General features: G+C 49.8%; 1 protein-coding gene across 4 annotated transcripts in view; it reads left to right on the top strand.

The window, feature by feature from the left end:
- The first annotated feature begins 6,295 nt into the window (after positions 1–6,295).
- The window catches only part of LOC138789091 (DENN domain-containing protein 5B-like), an 88,591-nt gene continuing 72,386 nt past the window's right edge, over positions 6,296–22,500 (top strand). For all 4 annotated transcript variants that reach the window (XR_011362695.1, XR_011362696.1, XM_069967663.1 and 1 more), the window contains exon 1: positions 6,296–6,484. Coding sequence is in view for 2 of the 4 variants with exons in the window: in XM_069967663.1 (XP_069823764.1) it covers positions 6,370–6,484 (115 nt within the window). In the remaining 2 variants the exon portion in view is untranslated. The remainder of the gene's footprint in view (positions 6,485–22,500) is intronic.

Raw genomic sequence — 22,500 nt, 5'->3', positions numbered from 1 at the left:
ATGGGAAGTTTCCAGAAAGTCAGTTTAGTTGGAGGAGACAAAGTCATAGTTGCCAGTATTTGAGAATTCTTTTCCAGGGACACTTTAGCGTTGACAAGGGTTGTGACTTATTGTGGGTGTGATTTTGGTGGGTCTTGTCTCCAGTGTTTTGGGTTTTTTTCCCCAGAATTTTCCAGTTAGAACTTTACAGTCACAACAACACAAATGGAGTAGTAGTAGTAGTAGTAGTAGTAGTAGTAGTACAGGAATACATGAGGGATGTAGCAGTACAGGAATAGATGAGGGGTGTAGTAGTAGTACAGGAACGGATAAGGGGTGTAGTAGTAGTACAGGAACGGATGAGGGGTGTAGCAGTACGGGAATAGATGAGGGGTGTAGTAGTAGTACAGGAACGGATGAGGGGTGTAGTAGTACAGGAACAAATATGGGGCTAGGAGTCATGGGGCTCCATGAAACCTTGGTGACTGGGGCAGACTAGGGGGGAGGGGTGACTGGAGCAGACTGGAGGGGTGACTGGGGGTAGCTGGGGCAGACTGGGGATGACTGGAGCAGACTGGGGGTAGCTGGGGCAGACTGGAGCAGACTGAGGGTGGCTAGGGAAGACTGGGGGTAGCTGTGGCAGACTGGGGGTGACTGGAGCAGACTGGGGAAGACTGGGGGTAGCTGGGGCAGACTGGGGGTGACTGGAGCAGACTGGGGGGTAGCTTGGGCAGACTGGGGGTGACTGAAGCAGACTGGGGGGGGTGACTGGCGGTAGCTGGGGAAGACTGGGGGTAGCTGGGGCAGACAGGGGGTGACTGGAGCAGACTGGGAGGTGGCTGGAGCAGACTGGGGGTGGCTGATGTAGACTGGGGGGGAGACTGGAGCAGACTGGGGGGGGTGACTCAGGCAGACTGGGGTTAGCTGGGGCAGACTGGGGCTTTACCTCCTTGAGCATCATCCCCCTCATATGGGCCCCTCATTATACCACCAGTATAATACAGTGTGGTGTGTGACTGCTGGTATACTGAGGAGCCCACATGAGGGAAAGATATATAGCTATATACATTGGTGTGAGAGACTAGGAGACTGGTAAACAGTGTATACCAGTCACAGCTCTGATCACTATTCTCATGGTCTCTCACACTAGTGTATATAGTATTTCCTTCTTCACCATTATCCCCCTCATGTGGGCACCTCAGTACCTGTCTCCCTGCAGCACAAGACCATCTTCCCTTTCTTCAGGCTCTTCTAGCTTCCCTGCCAGGCCCTGTAGCTGGGAGGAGAGAGCGGCATCTAGTGGCTGGAGGCAGAATATACAGGGAAAAGTGCGGAGCCTGAGATGTTTGTCTAGCACAGGGGTGGGGAACCTCTGGCCCGCGAGCCGCATCCGGCCCCTGAGACCTCCTGATGTGGCCCGCTGCTCTCCTGTGATGTGCGCCTCTCTGGTGGGGCAGGAGCTGGCATACACAGCATCATCCTGTGTCTATGAGGGCTGCCAGACACAGGAGGATGCTGTGCGCGCCGGCTCCTTCCCCACCAGAGCAGTGCAGTCATTTCATTGCCGCCTGCAGGAGAAGATGGGCACCGGCTAGAGGGGAGAGAAGAGGACCTGGGCAGTGTGGGAGCGGAGGAAAGATGAGTGGGATGTTTTTTATTTGAGAAAGACTCTGGGGGTTAACTAGAGCCACCAGGGGCATGACTGTGGGGAAGGGTTAACTAGAGCTACCAGGGACATAACTGGGGCTGGGGAGGGGGGGTGTTAACTAGAGCCACCAGGGGCATGACTGGGGGGGTTAACTAGAGCCACCAGGGGCATGACTGGGAGGGTTACCTAGAGCTACCAGGGGCAGGACTGGGGGTTAACTAGAGGGGCATCAATAAGGGGTGAACTAGAGCTACCAGGAGCATCAATAAGGGGTTAACTAGAGCTACCAGGGACATGACCGGGGGGGGGGGGGGTGTTAACTAGAGCCACCAGGGGCATCAATAAGGGGTTAGTTAGAGCTACCAGGGGCATCAATAAGGGGTTAACTAGAGCTAACGGGGCATGACTGGGGGGGGGGGGGGGGGGTACCTAGAGCTACCAGGGGCATGATTGGGGGGTTAACTAGAGCTACCAGGGGAATCAATAAGGGGTTAACTAGAGCTACCAGGAGCATCAATAAAGGCTTAACTAGAGCTACCAGGGGCATGACTGGGGGGTTTACCTATAGCTAGCAGGGGCATGACTGGGAGGTTAACTAGAGCATGCCCAACTGGCCCTTGACAGGGAAAAGGTTCCCCACCCCTGGCCTAGAAGGTTTAGAAGAGATGAATTGTAGCAGCAAGAAAACATAATGGTGGTCTGGGCCGGATGGAGAGGAAAAGGGAAAGTGATGCCTCAGACGTCACCTGTGACGTCACTAAATTACTTTTTTGTGTGTTTTGCTGGGGTTCCACAAGTAGAGAAAGGTTGGGCAACACTTCTCTCTGCCATAATACACATGCTGCTTCTTCTTAGCACCAGTGCACCAAACTGTATTAATTTAACACAAGATTTAATGAAAAATGCGATGAGGATAGAGGTTTCACCGACTCTATGGGACCATAACAGCAGGGTAGAGTCTTCTAACTTGCTGTCAGTTTCCCTGCCTAAAATACTCATTTGTAGCTTTACTGCAGGACGGCGCAGATTCTGTCTAAATTTATTTAAATATATTAATAAATGCCCCATGTAGTTATATTGTCCCCCCCTCTATTGTTATAATGCCTTTTATAGATATTATCCTATGCCCCCCTCTAATATCTCCTTATATAGTTATAATATATTGTCTCATGCTCTGTCCCCATATAGTTATAACATCCCCTGCTGTGCCCTCATATAGGGGTAATGCCCTTTTCTGTTGCCTTGATATAGTTATAATAAGGTGGCCAGGGGTAGGTGAGTATAATTTTTTTTTTCCTTTTCATTACAATTGGAAGTTTCCTTCAACAATTGAATCCCTCCTACAGGTTATATTGGCTGCAGTTCACCTTTTCACCACCAGATGACACTGTTGCTTTAAAAAGTGATTGACGTGATCTACTGTCTTGTCCGTATCTGCTGCACTTATCCTGTGTATGGCTGGTGGATACAGGGGGGCATTGAATGCATTTGAATAATCCAATAAAATCAGATGAGATCCATTGTCAGCCCCTCGGTGCCGTCTGCTTACAATATGACTACAATAAGCTGCGCACAGATACCAGATGTCTATGGGTCTCCGGACCCTCACCTGTGGACTCTATGGGGGGTGTTAGAGTAGATAGTTCCTATCTGACCCTATTGTTTCTCCTGAGATAAGCGAGGCGTCTGGCAGCCATTTATCTCCCCCATGGATATAGCATGTATACACAGCTCTGGGTGTTTGTTGTTGTTGTCCGCCATCTTTGATTGAATCGTAATACAATTTTTTTTTTAAGTCTTAATTTTTTTGGTATGGCTGTAATGACTGACCCAGAGAATAATAGTACGATGTTATTGTTACCGCGCGGCGGATGGCGTATTTTTAAAAGGCAAATAAAAATACACAAAAATCATTTTTTTCATGATAAAATGAAAATTATATCAATCCGAAAATGGCGCCTTTAAAAAGTACAAGTTATCCCATAAAAAAATGAGACCTCATACGGCTACATGGAGGAAAAAGTGAAAAGGTTATAACTCTAAGGGTACTATTACACCAAGCAATTTTCCGACGATAAACGATCTAAACGCTAAGGTAAACGACCCGAAATCGTTCGCCCAAGTACACGAAACGATAATCGTTATTAATGATCGTTCTTGCGGTCGTTTAGTCGTCGCTATTGCGTACGTTTCAGCTGTGAATTCTTATTCCACCGAACGATGTGCGAACGATGAGCGAACGATCAAACGATAAAAATAGGTCCGGATCCTATTAAACGATCAACGATTTCTCGTTGGTCGTTTAATCGTTGCCTGCTATTACACGAAATGATTATTGTTCAAATCCGAACGATTTAACGATTTTTCGAACGGTAATCGTTCCGTGTAATACCACCCTTAGAATGAGACAATGAAAAAAAAATTCCAAAGTTGGTTCCTAATTCACAAAATTATTTCTTTTTCATTTTTTTTTTTTTTTTTACAAAAAATTTACAATAATCATAATAATTGTTAAAGGGCTAGTGCCGGGCTACACATTTATACACTAAATAACACACATTACAAAGTTATACAACAGCATGAGGGAGGGCTGGAGCGGTCCGGCCGGCCTCCTGAAGATTACGTTATCGTCTTAAGATGGCGGCCTGGGTCGACAGTAATTCGGTGAGTATAATACACCACACTTCTGGGGGTGGGGGGAACGCGGGGAAGGGGGCCATTCACTTAAATAACACACATTACAAAGTTTGTGTTACAAAGTAATGTGTGTTATTTAGTGAATAAATGTGTAGCACCGCACTACCCCTGAATGAATGTAAAAAATGGCCGAAAGTACCAGAAGGTTGGCATAAAAAACAGGCATCAAAGTGGAAACACAAAATTATATATATATTTTTTTAAATGTAAAGATTTCATTAAAAAAAAAATAAATAAATAAATAAATTGTGGGAGATTTATCAAACATGGTGTAAAGTGAAACTGGCTCAGTTGCCCCTAGCAACCAATCAGATTCTACCTTTCATTCCTCACAGACTCTTTGGAAAATGAAAGGTGGAATCTGATTGGTTGCTAGGGGCAACTGAGCCAGTTTCACTTTACACCATGTTTGATAAATCTCCCTCATTGACTTTGGGCGACTGATGTCCCATGGCTAATCTACAGAGAACGACGGCCAGTGTCACACCCATAGGAGTCCAGCCTGGCCCAGAGTGGTTCTGGGTGTAAAAACTGGCATCACACTGGGCAGACGGGCATTTTTGGCTGATTTGAATACATGTGTTTTTGACCATGTTCCCGCAATGTAAATATAACGGTAAATAACGGGCGTCGTTCGTTAAATTGTGGGGGAATATCGGGGAAGGCGGCCATTTTGTTAAATCATCATCATTATTAGCAACCGTCTATTTAACAAGATGGCCGCCTTTCTTTGATATTATTACAAAGCAGGAACATTTCCTTAGGGTTCTATTACACGGCCGATCATAAAGTGTAAGTGAAGGCTGATCTGCTAGATGGCCGTCATTTTCTGAGCTATTACTCGGCCGACTATCAGGCAGCAACGGCTATATATATATATATATATATATATATATATATATACAGTATGTGTCTGTGCAGCCCTTGCCTTTAGTGTAAAATAATGAAGTATTACCTTACCATGTTACCCGGTGTCCTCTATTTAAAAAGTCGTCTTCCAGTACTTGTCAGCTGCTGTATGTCCTGCAGGAAGTGGTGTATTCTTTCCAGTCTGACACAGTGCTCTCTCCTGCCACCTCTGTCCATGTCAGGAACTGTCCAGAGCAGCAGCAAATCCCCATAGAAAACCTCTACTGCTCTCCAGACTGGAGAAAATACACCACTTCCTGCAGGACATACAGCAGCTGATAAGTACTGGAAGACTGGAGATTATCCGCATGGATTCCGTAGTGTGAACCTACACTTACACGTAACATTACATGTAGCAACGCGCACCTGGCGCCCAATGATTTTAGGTCGGAACCTAAAGAAACGATCATCGTCTGATCGTTCTCTCTATTACACGGAATGGTAATCGCCCTGATTTGGTAATCGCCCTGATTTGATAATCGCCCTGATTTGGTAATCGCCCTGATTTGGTAATCGCCCCCTGACTTACTGGTAAATTATGACCAATATAGATTTTCTATAGGAAAATTGCCTAAAAAAAATTAAAAATTAAAAAGGGTTAAAGCTCTTAGAACGATATGATCACGTGATCAGTTGCTGCGGTAATTAGCACCTAGTGTGAACTACTGTGCGGTACATTAGACAGTGGACTCTACCCTACTTGTCAATCACAGCTGGTGGGCGGGGTTATTGTGGTAACGCGCAACGTGGTAGGCGTGGCTTTAGTAGAGTGATTGGCAGGCTCTTATATTTCGCTGTTTACAGTGTGGGCGGGGTCACAGTAAGCGGATCTCTTTATAGGCGTGGCTTTATCGCAGTGATTGGCAGCTTCTTATCCTCAGCTCCTGGATATGGGCGGGGTTAGAGCTGCGGTTAGGGGGCGGGCTTTGCTCCGCACTGATTTCTTTCCCTTGCTCCCGGCTGTGGGCGGTGTTGTTGGGCGGCAGCGCCATCTAGCGGGCAGACAGTGATTGCAGCTCCGGGGACGCGCACTCTCATTCAGGTGTCGCTCGGTGCCGGAGGACATGGGTTGTGGACGGGGCCGGTGCTGAGCGGGCCCGGGGGATACGGACACTCGGTGGACACCGGCAGTCAGGATGAGCGGGGGCAGCTCGGCTTCGGGCTCGGCCGCCCCTCCTTGTCGCTTCGCCCATTACTTCGTGATCTGCGGGACGGATGCCGACAGCGGGCTGGAGCCTGACGAGCTGGCCGGTAAGATGGGAGACCGGAGGCCCGGGGGGGCTACGGGGGAGCGAGGAAGTGCCGGGCACCAGAGGGGGGACTGGGGGGTATCGGGGAGCCGACTATGGGGTTGACAGCATAGCGGGGATAAGAAAGGGGGGTGACGGGGGGGGTATGTGAGGTGGCAGGCAGGGGGGTATGTGTGTGTGTGTGGGGGGGGGGTGCCAGGCTGGGGCAGGGGGGGTATGTGTGTGTGTGGGGGGGGGGGGGGTGCCAGGCTGGGGCAGGGGGGGTATGTGTGGGGGGGGGGGGTGCCAGGTGCCAGGCTGGGGCAGGGGGGGTGCCAGGCTGGGGCAGGGGGGGTATGTGTGTGTGTGTGGGGGGGGGTGCCAGGCTGGGGCAGGGGGGGTATGTGTGTGGGGGGTTGCCAGGCTTGGGCAGGGGGGGTAGGTGGGTGGGGGGGGGGGGGGCAGGGGGGGTATGTGTGTGTGTGGGGGGGGGGGCAGGGGGGGTATGTGAGGTGGCAGGCAGGGGGGTATGTATGTGTGTGTGTGTGTGTGTGTGTGGGGGGGGGTATGTGAGGTGGCAGGCAGGGGGGTATGTGTGTGTGTGTGTGTGGGGGGGGGGGGGGGGGGGTGCCAGGCTGGGGCAGGGGGGGTATGTGTGTGTGTGTGTGGGGGGGGGGTGCCAGGCTGGGGCAGGGGGGGGTATGTGTGTGTGTGTGGGGGGGGGGTGCCAGGCTGGGGCAGGGGGGGTATGTGTGTGTGTGTGGGGGGGGGGTGCCAGGCTGGGGCAGGGGGGGTATGTGTGTGTGTGTGGGGGGGGGGGGGTGCCAGGCTGGGGCAGGGGGGGTATGTGTGTGGGGGGGTGCCAGGTGCCAGGCTGGGGCAGGGGGGGTGCCAGGCTGGGGCAGGGGGGGTATGTGTGTGTGTGTGGGGGGGGGGGGGGGGTGCCAGGCGGGGGCAGGGGGGGTATGTGTGTGTGTGTGTGGGGGGGTGCCAGGCTGGGGCAGGGGGGGTATGTGTGTGTGTGTGTGGGGGGGGGTGCCAGGCTGGGGCAGGGGGGGTATGTGTGTGGGGGGTTGCCAGGCTTGGGCAGGGGGGGTATGTGTGTGGGGGGGGGGGGGCAGGGGGGGTATGTGAGGTGGCAGGCAGGGGGGTATGTGTGTGTGTGTGTGGGGGGGGGGGGGGGGGGTATGTGAGGTGGCAGGCAGGGGGGTATGTGTGTGTGTGTGTGTGTGTGTGTGGGGGGGGGGGGGGTGCCAGGCTGGAGCAGGGGGGGTATGTGTGTGTGTGTGGGGGGGGGAGTGCCAGGCTGGGGCAGGGGGGGTATGTGTGTGTGTGTGGGGGGGGGTGCCAGGCTGGGGCAGGGGGGGTATGTGTGGGGGGGGGGGGGGTGCCAGGTGCCAGGCTGGGGCAGGGGGGGTGCCAGGCTGGGGCAGGGGGGGTATGTGTGTGTGTGTGTGGGGGGGGGGGGGGGTGCCAGGCTGGGGCAGGGGGGGTATGTGTGTGTGTGTGTGGGGGGGTGCCAGGCTGGGGCAGGGGGGGTATGTGTGTGGGGGGTTGCCAGGCTTGGGCAGGGGGGGTATGTGTGTGGGGGGGGGGGGTATGTGAGGTGGCAGGCAGGGGGGTATGTGTGTGTGTGTGGGGGGGGGGGTATGTGAGGTGGCAGGCAGGGGGGTATGTGTGTGTGTGTGTGGGGGGGGGGGGGGGGTGGCCGGCTGGGGCAGGGGGGGGTATGTGTGTGTGTGGGGGGGGGTGGCCGGGCAGGGGGGTATGTGTGTGGGGTGCCAGGCTGGGGGTGTGTGTGTAGGTTGGCAGGCTGGGGCAGGGGGGTATGTGCATGGGGTGGTAGGCTGGGGCAGGGGGGTATGTGCATGGGGTGGTAGGCTGGGGCAGGGGGGTATGTGCATGGGGTGGTAGGCTGGGGCAGGGGGGTATGTGTGTGGGGTGCCAGGCTGGAGCAGGGGGGTATGTGTGTGGGGTGCCAGGCTGGAGCAGGGGCGTATGTGTGTGGGGTGCCAGGCTGGAGCAGGGGGGTATGTGTGTGGGGTGCCAGGCTGGAGCAGGGGGGTATGTGTGTGGGGTGCCAGGCTGGAGCAGGGGGGTCTGTGTGGGGGGTGCCAGGCTGGAGCAGGGGGGTATGTGTGTGGGGTGCCAGGCTGGAGCAGGGGGGTATGTGTGTGGGGTGCCAGGCTGGAGCAGGGGGGTATGTGTGTGGGGTGCCAGGCTGGAGCAGGGGGTATGTGTGTGGGGTGCCAGGCTGGAGCAGGGGGGTATGTGTGTGGGGTGCCAGGCTGGAGCAGGGGGGTATGTGTGTGGGGTGCCAGGCTGGAGCAGGGGGGTATGTGTGTGGGGTGCCAGGCTGGAGCAGGGGGGTATGTGTGTGGGGTGGTAGGCTGGAGCAGGGGGGTATGTGTGTGGGGTGGTAGGCTGGAGCAGGGGGGTATGTGTGTGGGTTGGCAGGCTGGGGCAGGGGGGTATGTGTGTGGGGTGCCAGGCTGGAGCAGGGGGCATTGCTGGGTGACAGCTACAGGACTGATAATTTTCCAGGTTGGAGCAGTGACTATTGGGGTGCCAGCTGTGATGCCAGGCTGGAGCAGGGTTGGAGCACATTGTGGCACCTGACATATATATATATATTATAGGGGGGATATATGTGTGTGTGTGGTCGCCATCCTTATACCATACATCATACCCTGCTACCCGCCTGCAGCACCAGGTGCCCGGACACTATCTGTGGATTATACCCTCTGTGCCAGTTCTGGTGATATTAGATGCCACACTGACTGACTCAATTTTTGGCGATGTAAAACTTCCAAGCTCCGTCTCAAGCTCCACCCCCCAGACCAGTCCTATAGACTCCTTCCATACACAGTGGCGCTGTTGCCATAGCAACCAGTGAGGACCCTTCCACCTATGTAGCCTGGGATCCCCCTCTAAACCCCTCCAGGGAGAGCTGAACGTCGGCCGGTGTGATTGTCACCCATCTTTTCCAGAGCCCTGAGTGTCTGATCCTGCTACTCGCCATCAGGGGGGGGGGAGGTGGCGGCCATAAGTATGTAATCTGTGTCCGTCCTATTCTTCCCATCCCAGCCCCCCACGTCCTTCTTCTTCTTCCCCGGCAGCACAGCTGGTCTAATCCTCCACTACAGGAGACGTTGTTGTGACGTGTTACATAGGACTGCAGCTTTGTGCGCTCTTTACCATCTGTGTGTATGGAGATGTAGCAGAATGGACTTTGTTGCGAAACTCGGCTCTGCTACATCTGTGTATTCTGGATGTGGAGCTGACGCGGCAGGACCGGTGACGTATTGTTGTCACTGCGCAGCAGTTCTGGGTGATGGGCTTCGAGGAATTGTCTATGTTTGCACAAGTGAAGATGTTTGCTCTTCTTCCTCACCCTTATTGCTTATTGATCGCAGAGGGCTATAGGGCCAGTAAACCCCCCCCCCCCCCCCCCCCCCCATCACCACCTGCGGTTCACCAACGGCCGTTGTAGTTTTGCAGCCGGTTGGCCGCCGTCCCGTATTGGTATGCTGCCGCTCCATCAAAGCCTTGTCTCGGGGATATCCGTCAGCCGCTGTCCTGCCCTCGGCGGCGCCGTCCTCCTTCTTCTGCCACTTAATATGTCATTTGCATCGCTTGCTCTAGAAAGGAAGATTAATGAAGCGATAAATGAATGATGATGAGGTCCGTTCCCGTGGCGATGCGGGACTGATCAGAGTCTTGCATGATCTGATGACTTGGGGGAGGGGGGGGGTTTGTCCGCCATGTTTGCCTAATTATTGACAGACGTGAGAACGATTATGTGAAGATCGGACAAGGAAAGAGACACTGACCCCCTCATGTTATCTGTAGGGTCATTGTATTAGAGGACTGTGATAAGACTGAAGGATATATCTACTGTGCTGCGGGAGACTAGATAGGCAGGAATATACCCCTGGCAAGTCTGTATAAGCTTAACTGCTAGATCAACTGTGCTATGGGAGACTAGATAGGCACGAATATACTGACAAATGTGTAAAGGCTTGACTGCTAGATCGTCTGTGCTGCGGGAGACTAGATAGGCAGGAATATACTCCTGACAAATGTGTAAAGGCTTGAATGCTAGATCGTCTTTCCTTCGGGAGACTAGATAGGCAGAAATATACCACTGACAAGTTTGTGTATAAGCTTGAATGCTAGATCATCTGTGCTGCGCGAGACTAGATAGGCAGGAATATACTCCTGACTTGTGTATAAGCTTGAATGCTAGATCGTCTGTCTGTGCTGCGGGAGACTAGATGGGCAGCAATATACCCTGGCAAGTGTGTATAAGCTCAAATGCTAGATAGTCTGTGCTGCGGGAGACTAGATAAGCAGGAATATATCCCTGACGTGTGTATAAGCTTAAATGCTAAATCGTCTGTGCTAGGGGAGACTAAATAGGCAGGAATACACCCCTGACAAGTTTGTGTATAAGCTTGTATGCTAGATAGACTGTGCTGCAGGAGACTAGATGGGCAGGAATATACCCTCACACATAAATGTATATAAGCCTGGGTGCCAGCGTTGTCAGGAACATATTTCTGCCCTTCTGGCCTCCCACAGCTCAGTAGATCTGGCATCCAGTCTCCGGCAGTAATATACCCCTTACAAGTCTGTATGAGACTGGATATCAGATCTCTTGTGCTGTGGGAGACTAGATGGGCAGGAATATACAAGTCTGTATATGAAGTCTCCTGACTCCTCAAATCTGGCAACCAGACGTATACACACCCATGGCTATATTTTTCCCCAACTCTAGTTGCTTGATTACCTGTGCTGCACGAGACTAGATATACAGACTTGTCAGAGGTGTATTCCTGCCTATCTTGTCTCTAACAGCTTAGATAAGGCATTCAGTCTTTTACAGGCCTACTGGGCCTATTCCACGGCCCGACAATCGTTTAACGAGGGCTGCAGGGACATTGTTACCGATGTCTTTGCAGCCCTGGTTTCATACTTTACCTGTCCAGGCTGCAGGTCTTCTCCTTCTCTCGGTCCCGCGCCGCAGAAGCTTCGGAGCGGCCTGTCTGAACTGACAGACTGCTCAGCCAATCACTGGCCGCGGCGGTCTAGGCCAGTGATTGGCTGAGCGCTCTGTCAGTTGAGATGGGCCGCTTCGAGGCTGCTGTGGCGCGGGATCGGGAGAAGACGACCTGCAGCCTGGACAGGTAAAGTATTGTGTCTGTGAAATCGTCGGTCAGCGACCGATGATTTTAGGTTTTAACCTAAATGAACGATCAGCAGATGACACTATCATCGGCTGATTGTTCTCTTTATTCCACGGAGCGATAATCGGCCGATTATCGCTCCGTGGAATAGGCCCACAAGACTGGATGTCAGATCTACTGTATGGTGGGGCACTATAAGCCTGGATCTCCAGTGCTGCAAGAGACTGGATAGGCAGGAAAATGCTGCTGACAAGTCAGTGTAATGCTGCGTTTACATGTAACGATTATCGTGCGAATTTGCGCGACAACGATCGAATTTGAACGATAATCGTACGTGTAAATGCCGCCCCCGCTCCGATCGCCACCAAACCCCCGACCCCTCCCCCCCCCCCCCCCCCCCCCCCCCCCCCCCCCACCCCATACGTTACCTGCTCCGCGCAGCAGGTCTTCCGACATCCCCGGTTCCGGTTCCAATTGAGCCGCTGCGGGGGGTCGGGCTGGGCTACGGGCGCGCAATCGCAAAACGATTTTTCCGTACGATATATATCGTACCGTCTAAACGCTGATCGTTATGAAAAAAAAATCGTTACTCAGACATCGTTAGTCGTACGGTCGGGCCAATTATCGTTTCGTGTAAACGCACCAAAAGGCTGGATCAGACCAGACCAGATAGGCAGGAATACACCAACGTCAAGATACAGTCTGCTCTGATTGCCGTGTCCAGTTACCATGTTGTTTGTTGGTGGGGTTAGGAGTAACCCTCCTTTTGATCATGGGGCCACGAAATTGCACTCCATTCTTTGCAGCTGCCATAAAGCATGCATATCCTATCTCCACAGTAAGAAGTAGTTTACAAAAAACATGCCTGTACTTGTCGTTCTTCTGCCAATGGGGCTTGCTTTACGGTCAGAGAAGTTTCCAGGCCACACCAAAGCGGCAACACCGTGCTTACCCCCATTCACTTCAGAGAAACTGATTTAATTTCAGAGTACAGTTGCCCTTTAAGCCTGCAGGACTGATAATAGGGATGAATCTCCCTGACGTCTTATATGATGTTTACGTAGTCCTTGTTTATTGCCCCGGCTGCCGTGTCACCACGGCAGTGATTCCTCGTGTCGGGGTCATGGACGTGCAAACATAGGGAGAAGTCACAAACATGGCTGTGTACGCAATACGACAAGCTCTGCAGCGGGGGGGACATAGTCCGCTCCGTCCACCGAGGCACTCTAAGTACTTTCCACTGGATTGTCCAAGATACAGTCGATAATAGACAATGGTCAGGAGCAAGCCGTACGTGGTAGTCACGGCCTGTCACCCAGCTTTTTGATGCTAGCTGATGATACATCCCTTTCGGGTGATCACTGTAGAACGTGTACCATAAAACGAGAGAACCAGGTGCGAAGGAAACGCCACCCTGCAGGTGATAGAAACCGGTTACTGTTCTGCTCAGCGAGGCTTGACCTGTGGTTCGTGCTCAGAATAGATTCCTATCGGGGCCAGGCTGTAGTGTATATACAGTAGCTATAGGTAACCTATATACCCCTGTTCCCCAACCTTATATTGCTCTGGCAAATATGGAAACCAGACGCTAACCTCGTGGGGTTTTTTAGGAGGAACATGGGAATTGTAGAAGGTTTTTTTCTATCCTGGCTCGAGCCTGGTTTGTGGGGTTCCCCAGGAGGAACATTTAGTCAGTTTGAGAACTATGGGAGGTATTATCCACTCCGACATGGTGCCGGTTCTCACTGCCGTACAGATATCAATATAGGATTAGCGGAGGAGGTAAAACTGGATATAGGCCAACAAGGCGAGTACTCAACACCTGCTCTGTAACCTGGAGCGGTCCGTTAGGAATCCTCATTACCTACCCAGCTAATTGTCTCACGGAGGGTAAAGTGTGATCATTCTCCATGTGAGGAGGCCCGGTCAACATAACTGTTAAAGCGAATGTACCATAAGGTACTTTTCGCTTTAATATGACCCATGTATAGAATGGAGCCGCAGCCGCGGTCCGTTTTTTTTGAACCGCAGCACAGTTCCCGTGTATGGCACCGTTCTATCCATGAGTACAGTGCCCCCAGTGGGAGGAAATCCCCACTCCTCTATGACGCGGCTCCATTGATTCTAAGACTAGAAAAATAGACTGATTAGTTACCTACAGGATACCCCCTTTAAATAGGTTTTCCAGTAAAACCAAGTACTAAGACCAGTGCCTCCCTGAACTGCCTGTACCCCCAGTTGCCACTCCTGTTCTCTTTCTCTTAGAAACCATATCGATGTAAGAATAACACAGCTTGTGTTTCTGTGCTCCCTCAGGGGCGGAGTCTGTATGGTCATATAACCCCACCCCTGAGGAAAGCTGCATTCTCTTCTTATGAGAGCACACCTTTAGTGCTCTACTTTCTTATTTCAAATTGATGTGCACTTCTCCCCATCCATATCATTTTAACCATTTAAAGGGGATGTCCAGATATTAGGTATCCTTGGAACCCATATAAAAAAGTACTTTCTTAGATACAGTATTTAATGCTGGAATTTTTATTTTTTTGTCTCGTGATGTTGTTTTCTTAGTGCAGCTTAGTCATCATCTCACACTTTATTAAGGCTCCTTGGCTTTTTGGCTTGAAGGGATTTTTTTGTCAGTGTTTTTTTCCCTTCATTGACGTTAGTGGAGTCGGTGGATTTCTTCCTTCAGTAGCTGGAATGTAATAAAGAATTTAATAGCCAGTGAATGTAATAGAAATTCCTGGAGCGCCCCCGGGCCTTGCCTAGCTGACCATTGTTGCTCCTCGTCTTCTCGTTACATACTGATTTATGAGGTGTTGACTTCCTGCACAATGCTGATCTGATTTATATATGGTGGGGAGGGGGTGTAGCCTGCGGTCAGTGAATGGCAGGGAGACCTTCAACTACTCCCAGCATGCCCTGAGAGCTACAGGTTGGGGATCACTGGTGCATAGGACATTAAGGGCATGCTGGGAGTTGTAGTTTTGCAGCAGCTGTAAAGGAATTTGTGGAGGAGCACTTCTACAGGGCAGTGAGGGCACGTTGGGAGTTGTAGTTTTGCAGCAGCTGGAAAGGAACTTGTGAAGGAGCACTTGGTCAGGGCATGCTGGGAGTTGTAGTTGTGCAGCAGCTGGAGGGCGGATCAGCGCTTTCAATGGTAGCGGCTCAGTGACAGTAGTAATCCAGTGCTGCCTCGTTGGCATCTATTTTCATCTGGTAATTGTATGGGGCTTCCTTCCTCCCTCCTCCAGCTAAATCTGGATTCTAAATTGTACATAGTCTATTCTCTTTTATCAACCACATTGCTTGGTATACTGACTTGTGTTGCCCAGTGTCCCTCAAAAATAGTTGTGTTTTTTTTTTTTGTTTTGTTTTTTTAAACCCCTGCATTATTGGTACACAGCCCTTATGCAGAATGATGCGTCCCCAAGGTGGCACTACAATGGTCAGTCGGCAACTGAAGTCATAGGGTCGCATTACAACAAAACGTGTGGTAAGGGGACGTGCGGGCCATGTTTGTTTTGTCAATCAAAGAATCAGACTACATTTTTTTTTTGTAGTCTGTTGCCATGGAGATGCATAAGAGCTGTAGATGCAAAACTTTAAATGGCATGTATATACTCCATGTTTGAGTTTAGGATCCCTCACTGTTTCTTTGCCACTGCCAAGGCTTTTGCCGTGTCTGTGTTTCCAGCACGCACTGGTGACATCACCATGGATGACTGGTCAACTGGTGCCAGAAAGTGCCACTGATTTGTAATTTACTTTTATTAAAAAATCTCCAGTCTCCCAGTACTTATCAGCTGCTGTATATCCTGCAGGAAGTGGTGTATTCTTTCCAGTCTGACACAGTGCTCTCTGCTGCCACCTCTGTCCATGTCAGGAACTGTCCAGAGCAGCAGCAAATCCCCATAGAAAACCTCTCCTGCTCTGGACAATTCCTGACATGGACAGAGGTGGCGGCAGAGAGCACTGTGTCAGACTGGAGAGAATACACCACTTCCTGCAGGACATACAGCAGCTGAGAAGTAATGGAAGACTGGAGATTTTTTTAATAGACAGAAATTACGAATCTCCGACACCAGTCTATGAAATAATTTTTTTTCTGAACTACCCCTTTAACAGGAGGCTCAGAAGGTGAACAGCCCTAAATGTTAGTACCCCTGCTTGCTGTGTGCGGTGAGGGAGGCGTTGAGCTCTTGTCCTGTGTCGGGGTGGTAGAGATTTTTTTTCTTTTTTTTTCTGGCTGGTAGAGAAGCGCCGGATAATGGATGTGTGCGGGTCAGCGCATCACAATGAGACAGCTGACAGTGACGGGCAGGGCCACCGCCATCCCGCCATCTCACACAATGGCAGCGCACAACTTCCAAGTCACCATCTGTTCTAGAAGCAGATGTGTGCAGTCAACGCTTCTGATGGCCGCCCCCCGCTTTGTTTTAGACATTCCCCCCCCCCCCCCCTTTTTTTTTTTTTTTTTTTTTTTTTACTTTTTCTTGTTTTACTTAAAATTTAAATTTAACCCCCAACATTCGCCGCTCCATGAACTTACATGACTATCCAACTTGAGAGAAGCTCCAAGAGTAGCCCCATAGGGACATATAGGGCTACTTTACTAGACTCCTGAATGGTCAGTCCATGCGGTGATATAGATATATGCAGGGACACCTGTTTATTCTATAAGCAGTTTTATCATTCAGGAATCTGGGAAAGCTGAGTGGCTCCCATATATGTTCCTGCAAGGGTTTGCACTTCACCTCCCTCGGACTCGGCGAATGGCATAGCTATGCAGTGATACCTATTTACACTCAAAAGGTTTACCATTCAGGGCTCTGGGAAAGCTGAGTGACAGCCCATAGGCCTGACATTACAGCTCCCTCATAGACCTCTGAATGGTAAATCCTTGCAATGATCTGAAGATTGACGTGGGCTGCCGCAAATCGAGATGGTGGATTTGCTATTCGGGAATCTAGGAAAGCTGGGTGATCCGGGTGGCTTTTATTATAGCTTTCTCAGGGGCCTGACAGCTCAGTTTTACAGTAGTTTATATATATAATGTATAGGTGTATCACTGCATGGTTACCTTTCAGGAATCAGGGAAAGCTGAGTCCTATGGCTGAAATTACAGCCGTGTGGTAACTCCTGAATGGTGCATGCTGGAGGGTTAGGTGTTAGGTTTGTCATTCAGGAATCTGGGAAAGCTGCGTGGCAACTCATGGCTTCTATTACAGCTGCCACAGGGGGCTTGTAGACTCCTGAATAGCAAATTCTCACATATATATATATATATCTCTATCAGGGGTCTGGAAAAGCTGGGTGGCAACCCATATGGCTGATATTCTAGCTCCCAGTGTGTAAGTGGTCTTTAATGGCAAATAGTGGCAGATTTGTTATTTAGGAGTCTGGGAAAGTTGGGTGACAACCCATATGGTTGACATTACATCTCCCTTAGGGCGATTTATGTTGGGCTATAGTCAGGAACCTGGAAAAGCTGGGTGGTAACTTATGTCTTCTCATATAACTCCCTCATGGGCTTTGATGTATTGAATACACATGTAGGCCGGTTTACCATTTAGGAACCTGGGAAAGATGGGTGGCAACCGATATGGCCTAAAGACTGTTTCCCTCTGGGTTTTCCATGTAGTTTCTTAGACCTCTGAATGGTAAATCCGTTTCGTTATATAGAAGTAAATGAATCTAGATTGCAGGAGTGTGGGAAAGCTGGGTGACAACCCATTTGACTACTTATACAGATCCCTGAGAACCTTGTCGGGCACTTTCTTAGACTCCTGAATGGCAGACCCACTTAGTGATGTGTATCACTGCCTGATTTAGCAGGTTTGCCATTCAGGGTTATAGGAAAGCTGGGTGACAACCTTTTTGACTTCTGATCCCTGAGAACTTTGTCATTGCCCTTCAGGGATATAGGAAAGCAGGATGACGACTCTGGATTGAAACTTCCAGAAGTCAATTCCTGAATAACAGATCCTCACTGTGATGTATAAGAGTGTGTGTGTGTGTGTGCAGTGATAGTAATATATAGAGCTGATAACTAGCTTTGCCATTCAGGAATCTGGGGAAGCTGGATGACGCGTGCGGTTTCCATTGTGTAATTGACCCGAGCAATAACCAATATGGCCTCTATTATGTGGTAAGTCAGCTCACTTTCTTAGGCTCCTGAATGGAATATTCGTTCAGGGATATGGATACATTACTGCATAACCAGGCAAGTGTGCTGGGCAGGAGTCTGGAAAAGCTGGGTGATGAGCCATATATCTGAATAACCAGCTGCCTGGGGGTGGATATTACTTTGCCTGCTCCCATTACTGAATGGCAAATCCATACAGCGGTCTAGATTTAGCGTATACATGCATCACTAGGCATCTTTGCCATTCAGGATTCTGGGAAAGTTGGGTAATACCAGATTTGAGTGTATTGGGGAAGGGTAATCGTTTCCCAGTCTCTGACTACTATATAAAGAAGCAAGAATCCATGTAGCTTGGGGTAACCCCCGCCATCACCCTGCATTGCAGCACCGTGTTTGCCTCTTGACGTGCCCTCCGCTCCCCGCAGAGACTCCATATAATGAGGAGAGCCGGATGAGCCCTGCACACACTCAGCTCTGCGTAACCTGCGCTACTAGCAGATGCCGAGCAGCTGAGACTGACAGCAGCGGCAGCAAGTGTTGTCTGAGGTCACAGGTGTCGGAGGTGAAACTTCCTACACGCTTGGTATCGGGCAGTTGTCTTAAAGGGGCCACGATCTATAGTCAGGAGATATGGAACATAAAGGGCATGGGGGAGGAGGAAGGGAGCATGTTGAAGGGGGAGGAGGAAGGGAGCATGTTGAAGTGGCTGATAACGGAGAACAATGGCCACACGTCCGCAGACATCATATTGTTCTACCTCCTGCTGTCATCTTAGAATTCAATATCCTCCCATCTCCTGCCCCCCGGCCTCCAACTTATTATAGCGGCCATGTTTATACCCATCAATAATTCACACCGGCCACCGCCATCAGCTACAGGTCTATAGTACAGCAGAATAGTGAGTGCAGCTCCGGAGTATAATACAAGATTTAACTTTGGGTCACTCTGTACATACATTGCATTGCTGATCATGAGTTATATCCTCTATTATACTCCAGAGCTGCACTCACTATTCTGCTGGTGGGGTCACTGTGTACATACATTACTGATCCTACCAGCAGAATAGTGAGTGCAGCTCTGGGGTATAATACAGGATATAACTCCGGATCAGTAATGTAATGTATGTACACAGTGACCCCACCAGCAGAATAGTGAGTGCAGCTCTGGAGTATAATACAGGATGTAACTCAGGATCAGTAAAATAATATATGTACACAGTGACCCCACCAGCAGAATAGTGATTGCAGTTCTGGAGTATAATACAGGATCAGTAATGTAATGTATGTACACAGTGACCCCGCCAGCAGAATAGTGAGTGCATCTCTGGGGTATAATACAGGATATAACTCAGGATCAGTAATGTAATGTATGTACACAGTGACCCCGCCAGCAGAATAGTGAGTGCAGCTCTGGAGTATAATACAGGATCAGTAATGTATGTACACAGTGACCCCACCAGCAGAATAGTGAGTGCAGCTCTGGGGTATAATACAGGATGTAACTCAGAATAAGTAATGTATGTACACTGTGACCTCACCAGCAGAATAGTGAGTGCAGCTCTTGCTGTAACTACATAATGGAGGATCAGTGTAGTGTAATGCCTCAGCTGTCTCCTAGCAGATTATAATACCTCCAGGTTATATTATCAGATGTCTCTTCCCGATAAGCAGGCGTCCTGCCCCGGTCACCGCCGCCCGGCGAGCGCATTAGCATAGAAATTGCGCTCTCTCCGTCCCGGTCTTGCGCTGCGCTAATTTGCCCTAATCTGGGGAAGAGGCTGTAATAAAAGAGAGATCTTCGCGGCTGAGCCTGTTCTTGTTCGCCCCCGTGGTCACATTGATCTCCTCCATCCTCCCTCCTGGCAGAGAACCTAAGCTGGAATTGTCAGGAGTGATCAGCCATAAGCCGTCATAAAGACTCTGCCCGGCGGCGCCGTGATCCGAGCGGCGGTGGGCACTGATGTAAATACATGGCCGACACTTCTATAGAGACTGGGATCAGGCACTGACAACCGTTCACTGTCAGGGCATCCTCACTGGTATCGCTTTCCAGCTGCTGGAAAGCTGCAGATTAAAGGAGCCATCCAGGCTTAAACAATATGGCCGCTTTCTTCCAGAAACTGCGCCTCTCTTGTTTGGGTGTGGTATTGCAACCTGGAGAATGAAATTAAATTGTAATACTACAGTCAACCAGCTGAAGAAGGCGAGAGGGGGCTTGGAAGCCTTTGGGCTAAGGTGGGAGTACCCATTTGTGACTAAAATAGGTTCCTTAAAGGGGTTGTCCAGGATTAGTAAAACATTGCTGCTTTCTTTCAAAAACAGCGCCATGCCTGTTCTCAGGTTGTGTGTGGTATTACAGCTCCGTACCGTTCACTTTAATGATACTGAGCTGCAGTACCACAAACAAACAAGTGTAGCGCTGTTTCTATTAGAAAGTAGACATGGTTTTTCTAATCCTGAACCCCTTTAAGAAGTGAACGCTAAGCTCTGATTGGTTGCTAAGGGCAACAGAGTCAGGTTTGCGGTTCAGTTCTGTGTAGGCCCAGTTGTCTGACAGTGATACTGGCTTTGTTGCCCTTGGCAACCAATCGGAGCTCTGCTTTCATTTTACCAGAGCAGTTTGAAAAAGTGAAAGCTGGGCTGTGATTGGTTGCTAAGGACAACTAAGTCAGGTTTACTGTGTATTCAGCTCTGTTTAGGCCCAGTTGACAGGGAGCCTGGCTTTGTTGCCCTTGGCAACCAATAAGAGCTCTGCTTTCATTTTACCACAGACGTTTGACAAAGTGAAAGCTGAGCTGTGATTGGTTGCTATGGGCAACAAGGACTGATTTTCCTTTGGTTTTCCTAAATGAAAATATGCTTGTTTCCCTTAGCAACCAGTCAGGACTTTCATTTTGAATCCCATGGTTGGAAACTGAAAGCTGTGCTGTGATTGGTTGCTATGGGCAACCGCTTATCTTTTAGCGCCAGTTTGTGTGTAGTCCTGGAGGAACCCTTTAAGGAGTTAAAGGGGAGGGAAGGGGGGTGAACAAATCAAACATTAGACGCCAGTTGAAGCGTGAATATTAAGACTAATCTTCTAATCATCGGATCCGGAAAAAAAAAACCTGAATAATTTAGCGGCAGGGTAAACGTGTTAGCTTTTCTAAAGGCCTGACCTACTTTACGCAGTCAGAAATGTGAAATATTCAATTAAAGACGGAGCCGCGCGCCTCGTGCACGGATCTGGAGCGGACAGGGTTAATAGAATAGTCGCAGTTTATAAAACTGAGGAGAATTTACATCTTTCACTTCTTTTCTCGGTTACTTATTGTTTCAGGAGTCACGACCTGCGTTTTTTTTTTTTTTTTTTTTTTAATCGTTTTTTTAGTCAGAATTGCCTATAGCATGGAGGGTCGGGGTGGTCACCCGTGTGCTGTGGCATTTGTTGACAAGCTGTGGTCTTGTTGTAGATCCTGGTGTATACCAGTAATCTCCAGCCTGTTGCAAGACTACAACTCCCAGCATGCCCTGACCGCTGATGGATTATGTTCATTTTAGAATAGCGCCCCTCCTGTCCGCAAGTTGTATAGCTGCACTGAAGTCAATTGAGTTGAGCCATAATACCACACTCCATCTGCAGCCATGTTTTTATAATCCTGGACAACCCCTTTAAGTGGGTGCAGTGACAGGATATAGAGATCTATCGGAGAAAGCGATGTGGCAGCCAGTATAGCTGTTGTTATAGAGCCCATAGAGGGTTTCATCCAGCTTTTCTAGGCTCCTGAATAGACTGTCTCTACATATGTAGAAATATACCCAAGCACTGGCAAATTGTTTTCCCCGCATCTATAAAAATACATCCCAGCTCTTTCTTGTTGCAAGAGTGGGCAGATTTTGCCATTCAGTAGTCTGGGAAAGCTGTGTGACAGCCAAGATGGCAGCTCCCGCAGATACCGTTTTAGAGGTTTTCATCCTCCTTTTCTGGACTCCTGAACGGACCATGTGTTCCTCTATGTAATACATATATGAAATATACCCTAGCTCTTTTTATGATGTATGAATGGACTGACTTCCATTCAGTGGTCTGGGAAAGCTGAGTAACAGCCCATATGACTACTGTGACAGATCCCCTATTAGTTATCTTTCTACTTTTCTGGACTTCTGAGTAGACAATGGGTCTCTATTTGTAGAAATATTACCCTAGCTGCTGTTCTATAGGCTAATTTTTTTTTCCATTCAGGTGTCAGGGAAAGCTGGGTGACATCCAATATGGCTGCCGTGAGAGATCCCTTTTGGAGGTTTTCATTCTTCTGTTCTACACTCCTGAAACGACAACATGCCTATATATAAAATCCTTCCTATGTCTTTTTATGTTATATTATTAGGCTAACTTTTTCCAATCAGCAGTCTGGGAAAGCTGGGTAACTGACTAATCCCTTTTTAGTCGCCGTCCTTCTTTTCTATGTCTTTATATAGACAGATTTTTATTCCTTTCAGGGGTCCGGGAAAGCTGGGTTTTCACTACCCTTCATAGGCATTTCAGGAACAATAGATTCAGGGAACCTGGGTGACGGTCCGCTTGTGTCGGCCATATTGGTATTTTATTTCCCGGATCTCCTTACTGCGCACTTTTCCAGCGAGGATCTCATAAAGCTTTTACGGCCGCACATCCCCTAACAACGACCGGCGGCTGAAAATAGCCTCCGACTCCCTGGTT

This window comes from Dendropsophus ebraccatus, chromosome 1, assembly GCF_027789765.1.
Source record: "Dendropsophus ebraccatus isolate aDenEbr1 chromosome 1, aDenEbr1.pat, whole genome shotgun sequence".
NCBI classification, from domain to species: Eukaryota; Metazoa; Chordata; class Amphibia; order Anura; family Hylidae; genus Dendropsophus; species Dendropsophus ebraccatus.
This window is presented reverse-complemented; position numbering and strand designations above follow the sequence as displayed.